We start from the raw sequence: 21,537 nt of genomic DNA, 5'->3' as shown, positions 1-21,537 counted from the left end.
TCACTTTTTGTTGTTACAAGTTTGAAGCCACTCATTCAAATGGGAGAGGGGCTATGTAAATAGTTCCTTTAAGTGTAACTCATGACTGACCATTAAGAGCCTTGATGAAGAGCCAACCATCAAGGCTCATGAAGTGACACTTCATAACTTCCAAGAGAATGGAAAAGGGTTCCATTACGGGTGTCCATTTCTTAGAGTTAGAGACAAATGCACAAGGCTTGTGAAAACTTTTTGTAAAAAAATAGATTCCTCAATAAAAATTGAATTTTTTATACTTTTTGTGATGAGATCTAAATTTTATAAAAGACTTGTATAAATCTTATAAATTTAAAAAGGAAAAAGAGAGAGGAGAAGTTATATGTTTATGTATAATATAATTAGAAAAAAAATGTGTATGTAAATATTTTTTCTAAAAAAAAAAAAAGAAGAAAAAATGGGATGGAGGAGCCTTCTTCTTCTACTTGTTGTGGTTCATCATCGTCGTCGTCAAGTTGAAGTGCCATAATTTGATTGAACGTTCAAAATTCAGCAAATCTTCGCATGTTCTCTCTCTACTCCCATATCTTGAGATTGCTACCATTGCAATGTCTTGGTTCTTCAAATCTTTCGAATCCGACGACCCTGATTCTTCCCACTCCCACTCCCACTCCCACCTCTCTTCCTCTCCGGAACACTCCCCCTCCACCTCTCCGCCTGCCCTCACACACGACCTCTCCCTCCTCGGCCAAACCCTCACCACCAGATTTCGCGGCGTTGCCGAATTTCTGGCACCATCGCCTGCTACTTCGATCACCCCCACCTCCTCCGTTGATTCATCCGATGCTCCATCATCGTCGCAATCTCTCCTAGGGATCCGCAACGATCTGGTCGAAATCAGCGGGAGCTTCAGAACCGGCCTTTCCCTTCTGTCCAGTAACAAGGCGGTGAGTGAGATCTCGAGGCTCGCTTCGAACTTTTTGCTGTTCCAGAACGACGAAGTTAGAGACGAACAAGTTTCGGGAGAGGACGACGACGATTGTATTGATGATGGTGTGCCTGGGGTCACCGATGAAGTTGTTGATTTTGTGTGCGATATTTCGGCGCGCCCCGAGCTCTGGAACGATTTTCCTTTACCACTCGACAACGGTAGCGTTTATTTTACTTTATTTTTTTATTTTAAAATAAAAATAATTTTAACTTTTGCTTTTTAAATCAGTTTGATTGGATTTATTGCTGTAATTGTTAATATTTTCAATACATTTTGGTTATTGAGTAAAAAATCATAGCAGCATCGTCGGCTTGCTTACACTGCCTTTTCAATTTCATTCATTGCTGGGAGAGCTCGGATTTTTTACTGTTTTAAATAATCTAATGCATTGTTTACTATTTTCCTTCACTGGACTTCTGAATGGCGTAACATTCTAGGTCGTGGTGGAAACCCAAGAACTGGGTTTTCTGTAGTGGAAAGGTGAATCTAAAAATTTAGAGGAATATTTGGCCAAGGAATTTGTTAAACAAGATGACCTTTTTCCTCTTCATGGCCATAAACTGGATGTCACCACTCTAGTCAGTGAGGTCTAACATTGGCTTTTTAAACCCTGTTGATGCAGTGAATACTCGGGGATATCAAACGAATTTTTATTGACTTCTACTACAGAAGTCAGTAAAGTTTTATCTGTCATTAGAGCAAAGCTTTAGCACACTGCATATAAAGCTTGAGCTTCATGAAGTTCTTTTGGGTTTCTGTTGTATTTATCTGTCAATGACACACATACACAGACGCAGTCCAATAAAATCAGGTATGTTTATATTTGGAGTGGTAGATACTGAAAAAAGTGTTGGATCACTAAGGCAATGGAACAAACGAAGGTAGAGGCCTAGCACGATTAGTTTATAATCTGGCTTGTTTTGTTGCAGATTTCAACATGTCTGATGCTCAGAGAGAACATGCTTCAACCGTTGAGCATCTATCCCCAAGTTTGGCAGCTCTTAGAGTTAAACTTCAGAGTTATATGAGTGAAGAAAGATTTTGGATAATTTATTTCATATTGTTGCTGCCAAGATTAAGTGAACATGATTTTGGGCTTCTATCAACTTCCAAGGCAAGATATTTGTTCCTATATGTTGTCTGCTGTGTTGCTTAGATAAAAAAAAATGTTGCCTTTTGTTTCTCTTCAATTGACCATAGGGAGATTGACCTATGATTTTCCATTTTAGTCTTATAAGCTCTCGCTTGAACGTGGTTGATGTGAAACTGAACCCTTTTAGAATGATAGTATTATAGTTCATGTAAAAGATTTTTTTAAAGCAGATATAAGTTTTTTTTAAAGAATTTAATTGAGAATTAGACCTAGTTAAAAAAAAAATTGTATTCTTTACCCATTTACATTTTGGGAGGGTTTTGATGAGTTTTTTTTTTTTTTTTTTTTTCCCCTCAAACAAATGCATCTCTTTTAATACGTGTTTCTTCTTTGCAGATTGTGGAATCAAGAGATGCACTTTTGCAGAAGCTGCAAAAGAATGCACAGGTGGAGAATGACAACAGAAAGACTCTTGATAAATCTCAAGATGGCTGCATGGCCAGCAAGCCAGAAGGGAAGAATGTACTATCTGAGGAAGAGGCTTCAACTGGCATCATAAGTGGAGGAGTAGAAATGGATGATGAACAGAATACTGACAAGTGGTTAGAAGATGAACCTATTGATACAGGCACTACTTTGGGTGCCCAGGAAAAACTTGAACATGAGGAGGACATTTCATTCAGTGATCTGGAGGAGGATGATAATGATCTCTCTAATAGACTATCAGGCCTTAACTCTGCCGAGGAAACTAAGTCACCCAGAGGATGCAATGACTGGGTTCAACTGAAGGGAAGTCCTGAGTTTCTGGTTGGTGGTGGCCAGCAAAAGGCAGTCCACTCAAATTCTCATGATAAAGATTCGGAAGGTGAGGAGTCGAATGACTGGCTTACTGTTGATGATTTTGATTAGAGTTTGGTAGTTTGTTTTATTCCCGATTTATTGTGAAGTTTCTATTTGTTTTTCTTGGGGCTCTGTACAAAAATTTTCAATCAATAGCATCAAGTTATTTGTTTTAAGTTACTATTCATTCTTCCTTTGAAGAAATCTATTGTCAAATGGCCAGAAATAGGTTCTTTAAAATTTTCAATAGGTTTGCCGTATACTTTATTTTAATGAATGAACGAATGACTCATGGATATTCTTCTAAATCATAACTTAAAAACTGATATTGTCAAGGTTCTTCGCAGCTCTTCACTTTCTCTTGCGTCCGGAATCACTGTTATTTTACTTTGAATCGAATCAGTCTCTTGGCCATTATTTTTATGACCCAGTTTACTGTTTTTTGCACCAAGATTCTGGTATATTTGGATTTCTTTTTTTATTTTGTTAATTCACATTATCACTGTTTTCTGGGAATTCTTATGTATACAGATGTGGTTTGTGTCGGGTCCGAATTCATGACAGTGCATGGTTTGAATTTCTTGTGCCAGATTGATGGCTGCCAGTCTTTGATAAATGACTGTTTCTTGTCTGTTCCCATTCCCATGGTTCCGTCGCGTGCCATAACGATGTCTATAAGGCCATTTCATCAGGGGTGTGGATATACGACACTATCCTCACCCTTTATATTGCCAACTTGGAAGTTGCATGCTCAATACCCTTGAACCAAATGCAAAAATCAAAGTGCTGTGGATAAAAAATAGCAACATAACTGAATTCATTCAACTGTATCTCTTCAACATCTGATCATATCTGTGAGAGGTTGGTGAGTGAGATCTCACGTTACAGGCGCACAAGCTCAAACTACGCTGCGCCAACATGCGGGTTGCACTCAGTTTTTTTCGAGCCATTGAAAATGTTCAATGACTGATTCGGGTCGATATAATTTGAAATTCAAATAACCAATTTATGACCATTTAATACAATAATGGATTATTTTTAAAATTATTTTTATTGTAAAATAGATTTGACGAATTAGATAAAACTACATCAATTTGTGAGATTATTTTTATATAAAATTATTCTTTTCATAAATATATAGATGATAGACTGGCATTCGCATCTCTAAAGTTCTAAAACTAGCTTTTACCTTTTTTAGTTAAGGCTCTTGAAATCCATCACATCATTATCTATATCATTTAAATAATGGAGACCTTCTCCTAATACCAGACAAGTTATTGAAATACAAAATGAATACCGCTTAAGAAAATCATATTTTGAAAAAAAAAAGAGGGAAGACCACGTTAGGATTTTAGATGATTCATAAAATATGAAAACAGGCGACCCTAGGCATGAACGAACACCTAACTTGCTGCTGCTTTAATATTTACAACTTGATGTTCCTACTAGAATCATGCTTCTTCGGTGTCTTTTCTACCTGAAGCAGGATTCTTCTCTACGAGGTTTTGACCACCATTTCACACATCAGTTCAAGGTATCAGCTTACTAGTTTTGTTGATCTCCAAGCATCACGACCTCCAGCCTCTCCAACCAGCAGGATAGATGGGAATTTTAAGATCCGATGTGTTTGACATTGGTCTCGATAGTGGGTTAGAATTGGATCCCATAAAAGAAACTGGACCCCTTTGCATGTATCCGATAGGTGGTCTTGGTTGCACAGGTCTCACAGTGACTGCATTGTGGAAACTATATGCAGGAGGCACTGTCTGGGTTGAAAATGGCGGATAGACTGTGATCGGATGTGGAGATGGGAGCAGAGGGCTTGGAGGACCTGAAGAAATTTGGAACCTTGACTTTGTTACTTCGTGATTGATCATAGTTACCGATGGTCGATTTATCTGTGGAACTGATTGCTTGTGAAGCTCAACATCTGGCGGGCACCATTCAGGCATATCATCGTCATCTTCGTCAAAATGGTTCTTTGAACGTGGAACAGCAATGCTGCTGCTACCAGGTGTGGTAACAGCTTTAATTTGGGCTGCGTTTTGTTCTTCCACAATAGGAAATCCAGATGTCTTGCCATGTTCACCAAAGTTCTTTACTAGAATCTTCTTCTCTTCTAGAGTAAGCATTGGAAGATTTGAAGTTTCCAATCTTCTTTGATTGGCAAATAGCGACTCTACAGTAGGCACCATCCGTGGAAGGGATCCATTCATGTTCCTAAATCCTTGAGAAGCTCCAAAATCAAATTCAGGAAGGTCGTCATCATCAGGCAGAGGTGCAACTCTGTTGACAACATCAGGTGGGAGGGACAAGATAGGCCTTTGAAGTTCCAAGCTCTGTTTAGGTCTCTCGGGTCCCAAATTGTGCATCTGAGGAGCTTCAACTTCCAATGACTGTCCCAAAGAATCCTGATGAGAGTCACAGTCAGAACATGATGTTTCAAGTCCCACTGAAACAGATAGAGAATTGCTTTGGAATGAACGTGTTGGCAAGGGTTTAATGACGGTGGAAGAATTCTGCAACTCAAGTTGAATGTTGCTAGGCTTGATATTCTTCCTTTCAGAACTTTCACTTTTTATAATCTCAAGAGTGGTGCAATCTGCTCCTGACGCAACTGGGATGGATGCCTCAGCTGGTTGTGTATAACGCAAATTATTTTCAGCAACTCTTTGGGTAGAAGAGTCAGGTGGGGAGTTGACAGGGTGCTCTGTCCAGGAACAGTTTTGTTTCTGAGATTTCTTAACAGAATTTGCTCCTTTTTTTCGCCACACAACACAACCAATCAAGGAATCTTGGTTGTCTTCAACAGCAGCCATGCCCTTGAAGAACCCATGCTTAGCAAGTATTGTGATTATGGTCTCACTGCGAGGACAGACATAAAGATCAATACCTGGGGAGAGTTGTGCAAGCCCAACTCTGTCCCCTTCTTTGTACCCTTTTGCAACCTGTCAACAGGAATGACAAGAAATAGAACTATCATCTGTCTATCAGGAAAAAAATAAAATTATATCCATGATGGCTGCCGGTATTTTCCAAAAGTGTTCCCTTTCTGACTCACCTTTTTCAAGCCTGCCAGTCCAGTTTCAGATGACCCTTCTTTCCAGCAAAGTGAGATTACCTGAAGATGAATGCTAAGATTTGTTATAACCTAGATTTCAAGGAACTGTTTGATGTAAGATAAAAGTTTTCTGAGGTAAAGCATCTGAAATACATAAGATATTGTTCATAGGGAATAAAATCAAGAATATTATTTTTTATAGGCAACTAATACATAACTGAGTACTACTGGAATTATGTGATGCATTGAGTTGGTCTCTTATCAACCTTCATAAAACTAAAGTAGCCTGATTTTTATCACTTAACCTGCCAACTTTTCTTTGATCAGATTAGCAACCAAACTGGTTTTAATCAAATTAGCCAATTGATAGTTAATAAACATTTCCTTCTCTCATGCAACCAGACAAATCTCTAACTGTCCATACACCCACAGCCCCTGTATATCTGGTGCACAAGTTTCTGTTATTCAAGATCTCTATGGTCCAAACTTCCAGCCAATGGTGGATCAAGGACCAGACTAGACAGGCAACTCATCCGTGATCTACCCGATCCATGTCTACCCAAATCATTGGTGGCAAAGAGAAAGGTCAAATTTGCTCAAAGTGAAGCAAGGAAATTGGCAATTGGAAATTGGAAGCAATTCAACTCAGAAAAGAAATCATGACATCAAACTAAACTTTTCTTACAAAAATATATATCAAGCACAATCATAACTCTAGTTTCTATATGATTACATATGCATGTACGCCATCTGTGTGGTTTTGCAATAGCACAACTTTTTTCCCATTTTTGGTAAGTAATAGCACAAAATGTCAGCAAATCCAAATGCTCACCAGAACGTTTGGCAAGATTGAACTTAAGATGTAGCCCACCCGAACACCCATCATCTTAATACAAGCCAACTCCCTGGATCAAAAGGTTGCCTTTAGGCTGTTGAAGGATGTTATAATTATTTATGTATAGCTACCAACAACTCTATTTGACACCATTTACAGCATAACTCACTGCACCCAAATGTTTCCCTGACTTTGTAGGATGTTATAATTATTTATGTATAGCTACCAACAACTCTATTTGACACCATTTACAGCATAGCTCTATATTGACATTCATTGGTATCACTTAATTTCCAGATTTTCCAAAATCACCCTATTATTCCTATCAGGAACTAAACATTAACTTTGGAAACTTTATCAATAACAATTTTGGCAACATTGGGGGTGGGGGTGGGGGTGGAAGAGAGGAAGAACCCTACTCTAATCCTCCCAACGAACACATGAACAGCCACAATATATGTCAATGCCACCAAAATAAGCTTCAACATCTTTAATGTATATTCTTGCACCTCCTACAAGTCGAACCCTTTGGTCATAAAGATCATCTATTCATATTCATATTCATATGATTTTTCTTTTCAGCCAATATGAACTTCATATAGTAATCATAAGAAACCTGCCCTTTGTCTAGTAGCTCTTCAGTTTCTAGTGAAGTCACCGCAGAGTATTTCTCTATCAGAACAAAAGCTTCAAAAGTTTCTGGAATGCATCACTTTTCTATCCGTAAACAACACAAAGCTCTTTGATTTTTTCTCACCAAAGCGAAGGAAAACCGCAATCCAGTTGCCTAGAGTATTAGTCATCATCAAGCTAGTATATAAACAAGGAAGATTTTGGCCTTACTTCCATAAATCTAATATAACCCTGTGAACATAAGTGCCTATTTCACAATGGTACGAAGAGGTAAGAGAACCATACCATTAAACCCCGGTTGCGCGAACGAGGGAGATCCTGAATATATTTTTCAAAAGCCTCTAACCTCACTTTCCCTTTGACTTCTACAGATTCAGACCACTTGATATTAGGCATCTTCTCACCGCTACAGAAAAATAATCATTGGACAAGATTAACAGTGAAATTTTTACCCTTCCAAGGTCCAACATTATACATACATGGTGGATGTGATGTTTGGTTGTAGCATATTATCCCAAAACAAATAGGAATGATCGTATACATAACATATTTGAGATGAAGTTCTATAGTGCGTAAACTGAGTATTTTTATTTTAAAAAGAAATCAAGAATGTTCTAATTGAGATTACACAAGGCATCAGAACTTATGTGCAAGTATGCAATCCAAATGCCAGAAGCAATCAAAGGAAAGGAAAAAAAAAAACCAGCTTTAAATCCATTCAGTCGATAAGAACTCAAAAGAAAAAGTGGAAATTTATTACTCCACTTGAAATGAAACAGCGTGTGTAATACCCCCGATTGGATTGAGTAGGAAGGTGGTGAATGGATCCCACAATATTTATTGGGAAGGTTAAATTCTTACTTAACCAAGGATAGAGCATTTTTTAGAAGGAATCCATTTGTCTTAGGATGTTAGTGTACATGCATTTTCTAGATATGGTGTTCACCTTTGACTGAAGCTGAAAGTGGCAGACTTTAAAAAAAAATCAATATGGTGAAAGCCATATGCTGCTCACAACTTTTGGAGCGTTCACTTACTGTCATAAGAAAACATTGCTTCGATAAACAAAACAACTTATACAGATTAATTTTTGTTGACTCCAAATGACAGTAGGCCTTATAACTAGTTTACAAGGGTGTTTGGTGAAACTTGGGAGAAGAGGAAATGGTTGTGGGGTGATCGGTTTCAGTCTGCACAAATGGAGAAAGGCAGTACTGGTTCTGCAAGCGATTTAGTGGAAGAGTTTCATCACATCGTAATAAGTTTTCTAAATTATATTTATTTTCTCATTTTACATTCTCCATATCACTTTTCCTCTTGAAGACAAGATGTCTCTCTTTTCCCCAAGTGATGCAATCTCTATCTAACAAATTTTGTTCCCTCCTTTTGTTGGAAAACAAAACTAAAAGGACAAGTGATGTTAATAAATCTAGGAAAAATATTTTATCAATGAGTTGCAAGTATCTATTTAAAAAACTGAATATAAAAAAGAAATTGAATGAACCTCTTAAAGAAGGCAACCGCAACCACATTAACAGAAGAATTCAACTGAAGGGACCCATCCCAGAGCTTCTCAGCAACAGTGGGAACTACTTTTCTGACAAGTGATTTACTTTTTTCATCATACTTAAAAGAACCAGGACTTGGATAATGCCGAGTATCTATCTGCATAGGAGGAGAATCCCCATTTCTAGGTACAGTTTCTTCCAAGAAGGAATGCTTAGAATTCTCAACATCTGATCCTTCTACCTTATTCATGTTTTGCATATTTCCATCTCCTTGACTTCCACCCTTCTCTTTTTTACAGTTATCAGTCAACCCTGTACCTAAAGAGCCACTGCTAAATGGTAGTTCACTTTGCAGTGACACTTCATTTTCCTTGTGTCCAACGCATGAAGAAGAAAACAAAGAGCCTGTTCCAATATCTGAAATAACATTTACTCTGGGAGAATTTGAAGTCTGACCAATTTGTTTAAAATCAAAAGATTTCTTGATTTTGTAATTCATTCCAGCTTGCAAACCAGGACGACCAAACTCAGCCTTTCCTACAGGTTCATCACAAGATTTCATAACAGACATTTTTTCATGCTCTCCATGAGCTTGAATGAACATATCACGAGTCTGGGATTGCCAGTTTGATTCTTTCAGGATTCCCCCATCCAAAACATGATCTGATTCCGAAATGGTACACTTCGTATCCACAGTTATTAACTTCCTCTTTCTTGATGACTCAGATGTTCCTGAGTGAGGTGTCAGAGTCTTGTTCTCCATAGAGGAGGCCTGAAGACTTTTAGGTGTATGTGAATGCCCTCTTGTTTCTCATGCTGCATATGTCTGAAATCCAATACACCAACAAGCTTTAGTAAGCCCAAATGATCTTTCTTCCTCTAGGTCTGCATTCAGGACATATAAAGCCAAGTAAACAAGAATCTACTGATTCTGAATTAGGCTGTAGGTAAATCATTGCGACAGCCAAAAGTTTCAACTTTAACAATTGGTCTGAATGGCAAAAGCAACAGAACAATCCTTTTGTACACTCAGTTTCTCTTAAAAAGAAATTACTCTAGTCTGAGATCCAGAACAATCCTTTTGGACTTTCAGTTCTCTTAAAAACAAACTACTACTCCAGCTTTAGGGCATCCAAATTTTTTTTTCTTTCCCTTCTATTTGTATCATTACTGAAGAATATTACGTAATGTTTAAACTAATGCAGTAAGAACTAAGAGGTCTTCCTTTCCAAAGTTTGCTAGCATATAGAATCAGATAATTAAAAAACAGCAGATCGAACATCAAGAGAATGTCTAAAAGCCTAATACCTTTGGATCGATCCTCTATATGCAGCAAGCCAAAAAGTACCTACGGACTGAGCCCTCTTGAGCAGACGACTTTGCCATTAGAGAATAAATAGCATTTGAGGCTATGCCACCATTCTCCAACTGTGAGTAAACTCTCAAGGCCTCAAACAATGAGAAACTCAAAGACTTTGGATAGCTATTTTTACTTCTAATATTTTACTTCTCATTTCATCATGATCCTTCTCGGTTACTTTTTTTTTGCATTTATTTTCAGTTACCGAGGATATATAGTACTGCAAATTTCATCTAGGATAGAAATCTCGAAGCCACTAAAAAAACGTTGGTATTTTATTTTGATTTTGTATTGCATCAACTTATAATTAGCACCGATCGAGCCAGCTGGTTTTTTCTCTCTTTTTTTTTTTGTTTCAAGAATGAATCAGGTGATTGTGTAATCTCTACTCTCTCTTTAAAGTCATAAAAAATGCATTGTTTCTCAGCAGTGTCCACGATAAATATCTTTTTTATTATTATTATTTTGCATGTATTGCCGACACATGATCATGTTTTAGTTACACCGGGTTAATTCTGAATGGTGATGCGTCATATATATATATATATATATATATATATAGTACTGCACAAATACATGATGGGATTATTTTATGGTATTTTCTTTTGAAAAGGACAGTATCTCCAGAATATAATTTTCAGTACTTGCATGATTAATGGACAAACAATAATGATATCTTAGTCAAACGAAAGCAATTTTTATTTATATATCGACAAAAATATGTTTGTTCTTAAACTGCAGACTGGTTAATTTGCACTATTGGTTCATGATGTACTAAGGGTTCTAACGATCGATGTATGTAAATATTTAAATAAACCAGCTACTTAATTACTATGGTTCGAATAGTTGTGTTGACGTTCTCGTGAGAGTCATGACGTGCATGCATGCATGGAAGATCCCATTTCGTAAAATTAGTCAGTCTCATTTTGACTGTTCAGTTCTTCTGAAAGCTGATTAGAAAGAAAAAAAAAGAAAAGTACTTCTAGTCAGTCTCATGTATTCAGCCATTTCTGTATTTCATAGAGAGTTTTGAGATGGATGACGCGTACATGTTAATGATTCCAGTTTCATGATCAATATCGGTTCTTTGATATGATCAATATATAGCACGTACGTGTGGAAGAACATGTTTGATTATATATTGCCAAACTTTAATATATTGAATTAATTTCAGGCCAGAGAGAGATATCACAGAGAGAGAGATCTACGTCCATAACTAATTAAGAGTACTCTATATGATCATCATGTTAACATCAAGATTTTAAGACCATAATTACTTATATATATTAATTGGTACTCAATATATATATACATATATATATGAGAATATATACATTAATCTGTAATCTTGGTATATATGCTGCTAATCTATCTGCATGTTTTTGAGTCTTTATCAGATATGATATTTCAGTTTTTGGGCAACCTTCAAATTAAATTGTCTCGTTTGCCAATTTAAGTCAAAGAAATTAAGTATGCTCTATATAATTAGCTGCATGTTTCAAGTAGTAGTCTAAAAAATGTGTCTTAGTCAGTCAAGTAGGCAGGCCGATATTATTCTATTGATCACAATATTATTACGTAGTAGTAGTAGTAGTAGTAGTAGTGTCGCTTTCAGTGGCTGAAAAATAGTAATTATCTAGTCAAGTTTGTTTAGTGCAGAAATTAGCTAGCAGCTAGATCGACGATGGCCTTCAAAAGTACTGCATACTTTATAAGAAGTGGTTATTCTTGCAGCCTAACCAGATTTCAAGGCTGCATGCAAGAAATCTCTAGAAAATGGTCTATTATATATAGGAATCAAGATTCTTAATTCTCCCTTGCAACCAGCTTCTTGTCTAGCTAGCTACTTTGATCAGTGTCAAAAAGAAAATGTAACGATGGATTTTAAGCTTTAAAATACTTTGTAATTTCCTATATAGCTGCTAGCTAGTCAGTGGGGTTTAGAAGTAATTAATTAGGATCATGGCTTCCTGGATTGTAAGCTTTAAAATGCTTCGTATTTTTCTAGTTGTCAGTATTTAGCCAGTGATGATCTACCACATATATAATTATATTTGACACAACTTGTTTGATGGATTTAGACTTTGTAATTTAGCAGTCTAGTTGTTAGCTAGTCTTCTTTGGGGTTCAAGATCTTTTAGAGTAGGGTAGTTTTTTTTTTTTTTTTTATTAAATATCAACAATTGCTTTCAATATAAATGACTAGCTAGGGATCTTGCCACATCAGCGTTTTGTCAAACACTTCTAAAATACATTGAGTGCTGTAAATACTGAGCTAGGATGATAAACAAGCTCATGTTGGTAAACCTAGTAAGTCATGTTGATGTGCCAACCATTTAATTTGAAAGTGCTGATTGAGATTTAAAAACTCTATACAAAAGACTACCTCAAGAATTTTAGTTAGGCCCTATGTGTCAAGAGTTTTAAAGAGTTTTAAAAAGTATTTAAAAAATTAGTTTGTTTGGATGTTACATATTAAAGTACTTTTTAATCTCAAATAAGCTAAAAATTACGTTTACGGAAAAACATAATTTTTTATGCCCTCAAACATGCTTTTCCAGACAATCTGGAATGTAGTTCAAATTTTAAAAAGGCCGTCAATGGGCAAAAATATCTATACAAGTTTCAGATAATTATAACTTTCAAACTTTTAAGGATATGATCATAATTTTTAAAAAATCGAATGATCATCATTTCTACCTCAAAAATCATTTGTTTTCAAACAAATGTAATATATTTGAAAGTACTTTAGACATATGGTTACCGCTTGGAGTCAACATGACTTTTGTTCCATTCTACAACATACATTTATTAATTATTATATATGTCTCAATATTTCAAATTTAATAATTTTTTTTGTAGCCACATCATATGCAAGATGTAGGAACTTTTTTTTTTACAAATATTAGAATAGTCATCAACAATTTTTAGACCTAATAAAAGGATATATAGTCATGGACGCACCACATGATTTTGTATGAACTTTTGGTACAATTTGAATAGTAGGTTAATATTGCTCATTTATGCAAGCATATATATTAATTCACCAATCCAAATCTCAATTAGCTTGGCTACCCTAGCATTATTATTATTATTATTATTTATGAAACAGCCCCTTAATTTCTGGCCTATACAAATTAATGGTCTATTGGCATACTTTAAAGTTATAATTAGTTCCATGCGTTCTAGTACTGTTAGGATGGTGTGGCACCATATAGAATATGTTCGATGTGTAATGCATCCCAAGCATCTCAATATATATTTAAAACTCCTAGGTCTTTTTTTCGTGGGAGGAATCCTTGCATGGGATCACTCTTAATTTCTTATGATCTTATTATTTTTTTTTCTCTACTTCTTGTGTAACACTCACGATCCCCTCCCGGCCTCGGGGGGGGACGTTCTTCCGGCCACAACCCCCCCGACGTCCCTCCCAAAAATCGATCGACCTCCAATATCACATGATCTCCTTAAATCTCTCCTTCTCCCTCCCCATTATCTGCTTCTTCCTCCATTTTCCATTAATTAATACATTAATCTTAGAGAAATAATACTTGCAGTCATGGAATGCGCAAGCGCCATGCAGTTGCTTTGAAAAAAAAATGAATAAATATGAGATCCACATGAAAAGAAATTAATTTTTTAATAGTGGATCTCACTCTTTTTCAAAGCGACTGCACATCGTTTACACATTCCACGACTGTATGTAGCATTACTTTTAATCTTAATATATAATTCCCCTCACACATGACCTAGCTCTACCCTCTTCCTATATATTGTGTTTACACCACCCTATCTCCTCGCCAGTCACCCTATCATGCCTAATTGTCATAAATTAAAAAACAACAAGGAGTCACTATTTTTGCTGCCCCATGAAGCCTGCAGACTAGAAGCTGGTACAAAAACATTAATGTCAGAAGAATACTATGTATCAGCCACTATTCATTCTCACATCTCACACCTCACACTTAATAGCTTTTTCATAGAGTGTAAGGGTGTTTTTTATAGGGTATGGAGATGTTTTTCATAAGGCGTGAATGTGCTTTTCATAGGGTGTGGGGTGTAAAGTAGTGAATGGTAGCTGATGAGAAGAATTTTTCTTAATGTTATTTCGACTTCACTTTGAGCTTCGCTTCATGATTAACTATGTGGATAGAGTCAAAGACCAAAACAAACTCAATAATAAAATCTCGACTCCAATTCTGACTTTTGAAAATTAAGTTTTAATTATAAAATTTATGTGCATTAATTTGAAAAATAAAAAATCATAATCTCTTCTTCTCTTCAGTCTTCCAGATTTCTTTTTCCCCAAGCTTAAAACCCTAGCCATTTTTGTTCGTGTGTGGTCCATTTTTGTTCCCTATTGTGGTTAGAGATCATACAATAAGTATTATTCTTATCGATCCCTGCCCTCTCTCTCTCTACCCTCTCTATCTCTCTCTCTCTCTAGATGCATGCATTCAAGCAAAAACCTGATCTCTAATTTTGTTTAGCAGTAATTTGTCCCTCGATCCAAATTCTAGAATTCTTATTTAATAAGTATAAAGCCAGTTTAATGTCCATTTTTCATTAATTTTGATTAGTCACTAACTAAAAACTCCAACTTTGTTAAGCTATTGCCTCATCAATTAATTAGGAGAGAACAATAACAACATATGCAACAGGAGAAGTGTATTCGGTTACTTGCGGTGGATTAGACTCAAGCATCCGGCAATTAGTAGATCTAGAGCAACTAGGCATGCATTGACTTAGGTACTGTTTAGATAGTGAGTTAAGACGAGATGATTTTAGATGAAAATAGCTGAATACAATATTGTTAGAATATTATTTTTTTAATATTATTATTGTTTTAAAATTTGAAAAGGTTAAAATGTTTATTATATATTATATGAGAATTTGGAAAAGTTGTAATGATGAGATGACTTAAGACAAAACACTTTCACTATATAAACGGGGCTAGTTGATTAGAATTTTCTGTCGTTAATTTGTTCTCTTTGATCATAAAATTTTCCAAAAAATGGAGGAAAAAAACTAATTAATAATGGTATTAAAGTTGCAAAAGGATTTTCCAGTGTCTTCAAACATGATGAATAAGTATCAAAACCATATTAAACTAATTTGACTCTACCTGCATATTGATACTTTTGATCTCCTCATTTTCAGTCTCTAATATTCCATTCAATTGGTAATTAAACACTTCTTCCATTATTCAAGAGGTTTTTCTAATATTATTTAGTGTTAGTCGTTTCAGATCTAGAAATTTGTTGCTCAATTTGAAATTCAATGCATGCCACATTTCGACCACCAACATCAATAATTGACTGTAAAATTTGTAGTTGGGGGCGATCGAGTTGCTAGCTTGACTTGATTCGATCCCACTTTGACATTGAAAAAGTAGAGTGGAGTTGAGTTATATCTAGTCAGAGTCCAAAAGAGCTAACTCCTTTCGGAGTCTTGGAGTTCTCTTAACTCTATTAATGAAGTTAGGGGTGCAAACAAGTTGAGTTAGAGCAAATAGTGAGTACTGGTCAAGTCTTCATGTTCATTCAATTTCTATTCAAACAACGAGCGGGGCTCGAGTTTATCACCAAGTTACAATATTTTACGGTCATGAACAATTCATAGCTTGTTCACAAGCTACTGAGTAATTTATCATCAAGTTACATTTTATATTCACGAACAGTTCATTTATGTTTGAGCTTGTTCACAAGCTATTGCATGATCTATAACCAAGATACATTTATGTTCAAAAGCAGCTCAATTATTACTTGTTCACGACCTACTTAATTTTGACAAATTAACTTATAATTTGAGTACTTACATTTGAGTTTTTGTAAATATCTTTAAATAGTTTATATATACATGATATATCAATTATTATACTCCTCAGGATTCAAATAACACGCATAGTATCGGAAACATGATTTCCTATGATCTTTTCAAATATTTAAGATAATTATAAAGTTAAAAATTATACACTACAAGAAAACTGTTTATTTGTGTCCAGCTATATATTTCTTGCGAAAATGACTATTTCCTGCTAAAATGAGTTTGTTTTTGTCGTAAATAGTCATTCTCGTTGCAAATAATCCGTCACAAATGCTCATTTTTCTTATAGTGATATACCATTAAAAGCAATAAATGCGAAGTTACTCAAGTTCACACAAGCTTAAATGAGTTCGGCCAAGCTTTATACGATTATATCATTTAATAATCAATTATAATTTTGTATTAATAAACAGCCCATTTAATAAAACGAATCGAGCCATACTCGAGTTTAACCAAGCTGATCTTGAGTGGCTTGTCGATTAGTATTGTTTATATTTATAGCCCAACTTAAATTCGTAGCCTAGCTCAAGCCTATTCATGCAAGCCATCCTCTTAATTTTCTCCACGAAGTTGAGTGAGACAAGGTCTCAACAGTTAACACCATCACCAATATTTAGTGACTACAAAGCCAATCATCACCACATATTTGGCTAGACTATTGACGATATATACTCGCTGGTCCAATCCGAAACCAATTAACCACAATTTTTTAAGGCTTTTCATCGAATTAACCACTCATGATATCTTACCAAGCCTATTTTTCATTTCATGGAATCAAATTCGATTTTATTTTATTTTTTCTCATGCATCAATTTTCGATTTCATAAAAATTAAATCCTAATATTATAATATACACTCGTGTTTGGATGCATACTTAAGGTTGGTTAATTGTAATTGATCATTTAAGAGAAGTTGACAACTAAGGTTCCCGATTATAATTTATATATGTTAAGAAAATTTTGTTTTATATTTCAAAATTAACAAAATATAGTTAATTTATACATTTCAGAAAATATTCTTATATATTATGGAATTTATATTTCCCTAGCCTTATATATCTACTTACTGGACACGATTAGCTCATCACTCACACTCAATTCTATGAGTAACTTTCAAATTAAGCTACAAGATGATCTCTCAAGTTGAGATTTTATGGTCAATTATTGTTGCATGCCTAGCTGATAATTATTGGAGAATGATCATTCTTATTAGCTCACTCACACTCAATTCTATAACCTTTCAAATTAATTAATTAAGCTACATGATTAGTTAAAAGGTACCCTTGAAGTCTGTCGATTTAACTGCCCTCCATCTTGTTTTTGAAATTTATTCAATTATATTAATGTTGAGTTTAGGTACCTATAAAAAAAAATAATGTTAAAGAGTTTAGGAGTGTTGAAACGAGATTTTCTGCAAGGAAAGTGAACCTTTGGACTAGAGTACTATTTAAATATTATATAGTATTTAATTGATTTCGTACGTTAGCTTGAGAATTGTGGTACGTGGTTCCTAAAGCGATCTAACTATATTTTGAAAAAATTTAGTCAGATAAATTATATATTATGGCCATTGTGAAATAGAGTTATGCAAGTTGTAGTACATCATGATAAGTTGGCATGCACCATGCTTGACCCTTTGCAGTTAATTGGGGCGTGACATTTTGTACTCAAACTAGAAATTATATACCGTAATATTATACAAAATAAACTAGAAATCAACTTTCAAGGAGAATTAAGCTTATAGCGTGACAACCCCCAATCGAATTAAATTCTCTCTAAATTCCCCCCCACCACTAGCTAGGTCAAGATACTAATATAGCTAGCTAGGTACCTGACATCAAAATAATATCCTATTAATCTTGTTCCCTATATATATACCAACTTCTCAAATCATATTTACCTGATTAATTCTTTTAGTTTTACATGGAAGGATCGATGCTCGTGAAAGAATCATGGAGGATTATATAAGATATATATGTTAATAAGAATAAAGGAATAATAATATTGGAATGGGAAATTACCTGGCAATTGGCTTTGGCTGCTATGGTATATATATAACATCTGGAAAGAGAGAATAACCGCAGGTTTAGAATATAAAATAATAATGCTACTGCTCATCTGTAACATACAACTGTAGATAATGGTAATGTGTAAGGAATAATGCGTCAACCATGATCTTTTTCCCCTTTATTGTTATGAATTGATCATTGGGTTTTAATTTGTACTTGACTTTGATACATGAACAAGTTCAGAGATTTTCTTTTATTTTCTTTGGGGTGTTTGAGGACTTCTGCCACTTGAATGAATGCAGTACTACTGATGAACTGCTAGCTGCATGCATCCATTTGGTTCAGTAATATCTAATCTGGCTTATTCAAATTTCAAACACAATAGGCCAGATAAAGAAAGGGATGATAAAAGGCAATAAGAATAGTACTTAACCATCCCATCTATACCAACAGTACATTATATAAAGTCTTCCACGTTAAAAAGAAAATCATGAAGTCAAATTAGTAGGCGATACCCCAACGACAGCTTAAGTTCAAGAGCTCAAACTTGTCATGTCATCACAAAATACACTCATGCATACATACGTAGATAAAATAATGCTGAATTTTACCAATTAAGACAACTAAAAATGGTGTTAATCTCCTATTGACACGCCATATCTTGCTTCATGAACAGTTATATGGTTAATTACGCGAAGGAAAATTGATCCAGAATAGAGGTGTGAAAAGTTAAGGTCTCTGCAATACCTTTCAAATGGGGGGGGAAGGAAATCAGCCTTCTCCAGCATTAAACTATTAGAGAGGAAAACAACTTCGATCTTCATAATGTCGAAGCTAGAAAAACGAACTAATAAGAGTACTCCTACTAAAAAGAGTACATAAAATATAACTTCGAGAAATTTTTACCACCAATTATGAGTTCTGACGACTTCTGGTCACTCGGACTCAAGCTATAATAATTAAATATATTGGTTTCGGCTGAAAGTTCCATATTTACCCAGGTAATAATCTTCTGATAATACTCTAAAAATTCCTTAGCTTTACCAAACAAAAAGTTTTGAGTAATTTAAGCGTTTAAAAAAACCCATTCTCGAAGCCCTTTAAAAAAAAAATAAAAAAAAATAAACCGCCATTGTTGAAGCCCTTAAGCCCTTGATAGATTCTTCAACTAACCCAAAACTCAATGATCAAATCACAATAAAAGACTCTTCCTCTTTTTTACAGACTATAATGTTTGCATGTGGATCTGAAGCAAATTTCTCTATACAGAAAATCCAAAACCAAGAAACCACAGAAATATATGAAGGGGGCAAGCAACAGCAACAGAGGCAAACAAAGAATTTCGTAATCAAAATTGCTCGGATATTCCAAGAAAATCGAGATTTCTTACCTGGGTTTGGTCCTTGCTGATGCCGGGAGGGAACGGACGGACGCTCTTTTCTAAATTTCTCTGATGGAATAGCATCTGAGGGTTCCGTACACTCGAGGGTAGCCAGCCGTGTAATACGAATACGGATGCAATCTTGGCCTTTGCTTTTAGGAGTTTGTCAGGTGTCACTGGCCTGGGAATGTTAACCTTACCGGCCTTGTCTCACCAAAAAGTGATATGCTTAGGACTAATAATGATTATCTTACACTTCTAGAAAAAAAAAAAGGTAAGAAATAGAATTGAAAAAAAATATAATGGTTAAATAAAAAAATTAAGACTCATGATTTATCTCAAAATTAAATGTCTTAATTTATTTTTGATTAAAATTAAAAATTTTCATTTATTTTTAATTATAAGAATGATCAAATTTTAAATTTATCACTCGGTCAAATTCTGACATTTTGTTATTAGACTCTAGGGTACCATCACTAATCAATGTTTGATGTGTAGCACTCAACACGCCACGTGTGCACCATTTTTTAAAAGATATTAAAATAAAAATAAAAATACATAAATTTAATAAATAAAAACAAAAACAAAAAAAATACTCTAGTATTTAATACGGCAGATGGTGGGTGGGACTCCGTATTTATAAGGTTTAAAATTTAAAATATATTTTTTAAATTAAATTATAAAATGATATGTTATATAAAAGTCTTAGAATTGGGTTATTCTATAAGGGATCAACTGTGTTATGTAATATTGTTCAAGTACATAGTTACGAAATAATATAAAGCCAACCGGCTGAGGATTTGGTCCGAACGAATATTTTTTATAACAATAAATTTTTACAACTTCACATTTCACTCTATATTTTTTTTAATTTTAATTTTTTTTTCTTTTATCAAATATTTATTATATAAATAATAAATAGAAATTTTGAAATAATTTAAAAAAATAAACTAAAAAAAAATTTAAAAATTTACAAAAGTATAAAATGTGATGATGGTTGTGTAACAAAACTCTTTTTATAATTATGAATAATATTAGATACAGTCTTAATTCGAATGTACAAAGTTTACATATTCTATTTGAAAAAAATGGGTACGTCATTAAAAAAATAATTTTTTCATATAAATTTTAGATTTATCTATTTTTTTAAAAAGAATGTGCAACTTACACATTTTAAAATTTTAAATATTATTTCTCTATAATTATTTATCCTAAATATATTCCGTAATCAAGAGATTAAAGATGTAGGTAATATTCGGATCAAAAAAAAAAAAAAACTATTGGATCTTGAAAAGCAAAATGGGAAGTTCTCTAAAGGTCCAATTCCGTCTCCCTCTCTCTTGCGTATAATGGGTTTTGTTGTTCCTGGGCTCGGCCTTTAATATAACGGCCCTCTAGCAATCAATAATTTTTATATTTCAAGTCCGGCCCATATTCGTTATGGGCTTCACGATGACTGAATGAACTGCCCATTTCGGCTCATTGCTAATTCCATCTGGACAAGAAAAGCAATGCTTGTTTCTCTTATAACGGCCATTTTAATTTTTATAGTCATTCTTATCTCATTTAATTATTATATTTTTTAAAATTTTTTATATAAAATAAATAAAAATTTTAATTTTTTTAAATTTTAAAATAAAAATAATATTAAAAAAATATTTTATAATAATATTTTATTTAACTTTAAATTTTTATCTCAATTCATTTATAACTCCAGATTCTTAAGAACATGAGTTTGAGATTTCTATTGTAACTCTGTGCTCTTTTTGTATAAAGTGTTCATCTATTATAAATTATAAATTAAGATTTATTAATAAAATTAGGATACTGTTTTTTTTTTAAATAAAATATACCTCCAATCTATTAATTTGTAACAAAAATTTAAATCTTAAAATTTTAAAAAAATTTCAACTTTTAAGTGTAAATAATTTGAAAATAAATCTTCCAAAACCATCTAAAAGTAAAAATTTTTATTGAATGATTAACTTTCAATGTCTGCCAACTGCAAATTATACAGACAGACCC

At 34.2% G+C, this 21,537-nt stretch overlaps 2 protein-coding genes across 4 annotated transcripts; one reads left to right on the top strand and one right to left on the bottom strand.

The window, feature by feature from the left end:
• Positions 1 to 423: 423 nt before the first annotated feature.
• LOC108995594 lies at positions 424 to 3,076 on the top strand. Its single transcript, XM_035694080.1, has 3 exons — positions 424 to 1,125; positions 1,897 to 2,081; positions 2,457 to 3,076. The coding sequence occupies exons 1-3, from the start codon at positions 585 to 587 to the stop codon at positions 2,967 to 2,969; spliced, it is 1,239 nt and encodes a 412-aa protein (XP_035549973.1). The 5' UTR covers positions 424 to 584; the 3' UTR covers positions 2,970 to 3,076.
• A 1,031-nt stretch (positions 3,077 to 4,107) lies between these two features.
• Positions 4,108 to 19,710, bottom strand: LOC108995656. 3 transcript variants are annotated; one of them, XM_018971252.2, is made up of 6 exons: positions 19,522 to 19,710; positions 18,144 to 18,183; positions 8,934 to 9,763; positions 7,715 to 7,835; positions 5,962 to 6,021; positions 4,108 to 5,848 (listed from the first exon to the last, which is right to left on the bottom strand). In XM_018971252.2, exons 3-6 carry the CDS (start codon positions 9,698 to 9,700, stop codon positions 4,469 to 4,471), a joined length of 2,328 nt encoding a protein of 775 aa, XP_018826797.1. In that variant the 5' UTR covers positions 9,701 to 9,763; positions 18,144 to 18,183; positions 19,522 to 19,710; the 3' UTR covers positions 4,108 to 4,468. The 3 variants fall into 3 exon arrangements, with proteins under 3 accessions (XP_018826797.1, XP_018826798.1, XP_035550340.1); XM_018971253.2 differs by having other exon boundaries at positions 8,934 to 9,822; positions 19,522 to 19,636; XM_035694447.1 differs by lacking the exons at positions 18,144 to 18,183; positions 19,522 to 19,710 and adding an exon at positions 10,246 to 10,373.
• Positions 19,711 to 21,537: the final 1,827 nt, after the last annotated feature.

Source organism: Juglans regia, chromosome 1 (genome assembly GCF_001411555.2).
Source record: "Juglans regia cultivar Chandler chromosome 1, Walnut 2.0, whole genome shotgun sequence".
Classification (NCBI taxonomy): Eukaryota; Viridiplantae; Streptophyta; class Magnoliopsida; order Fagales; family Juglandaceae; genus Juglans; species Juglans regia.
The sequence above is the reverse complement of the archived record's forward strand: the minus strand, read 5'-3'. Positions and strand labels throughout refer to the sequence as shown.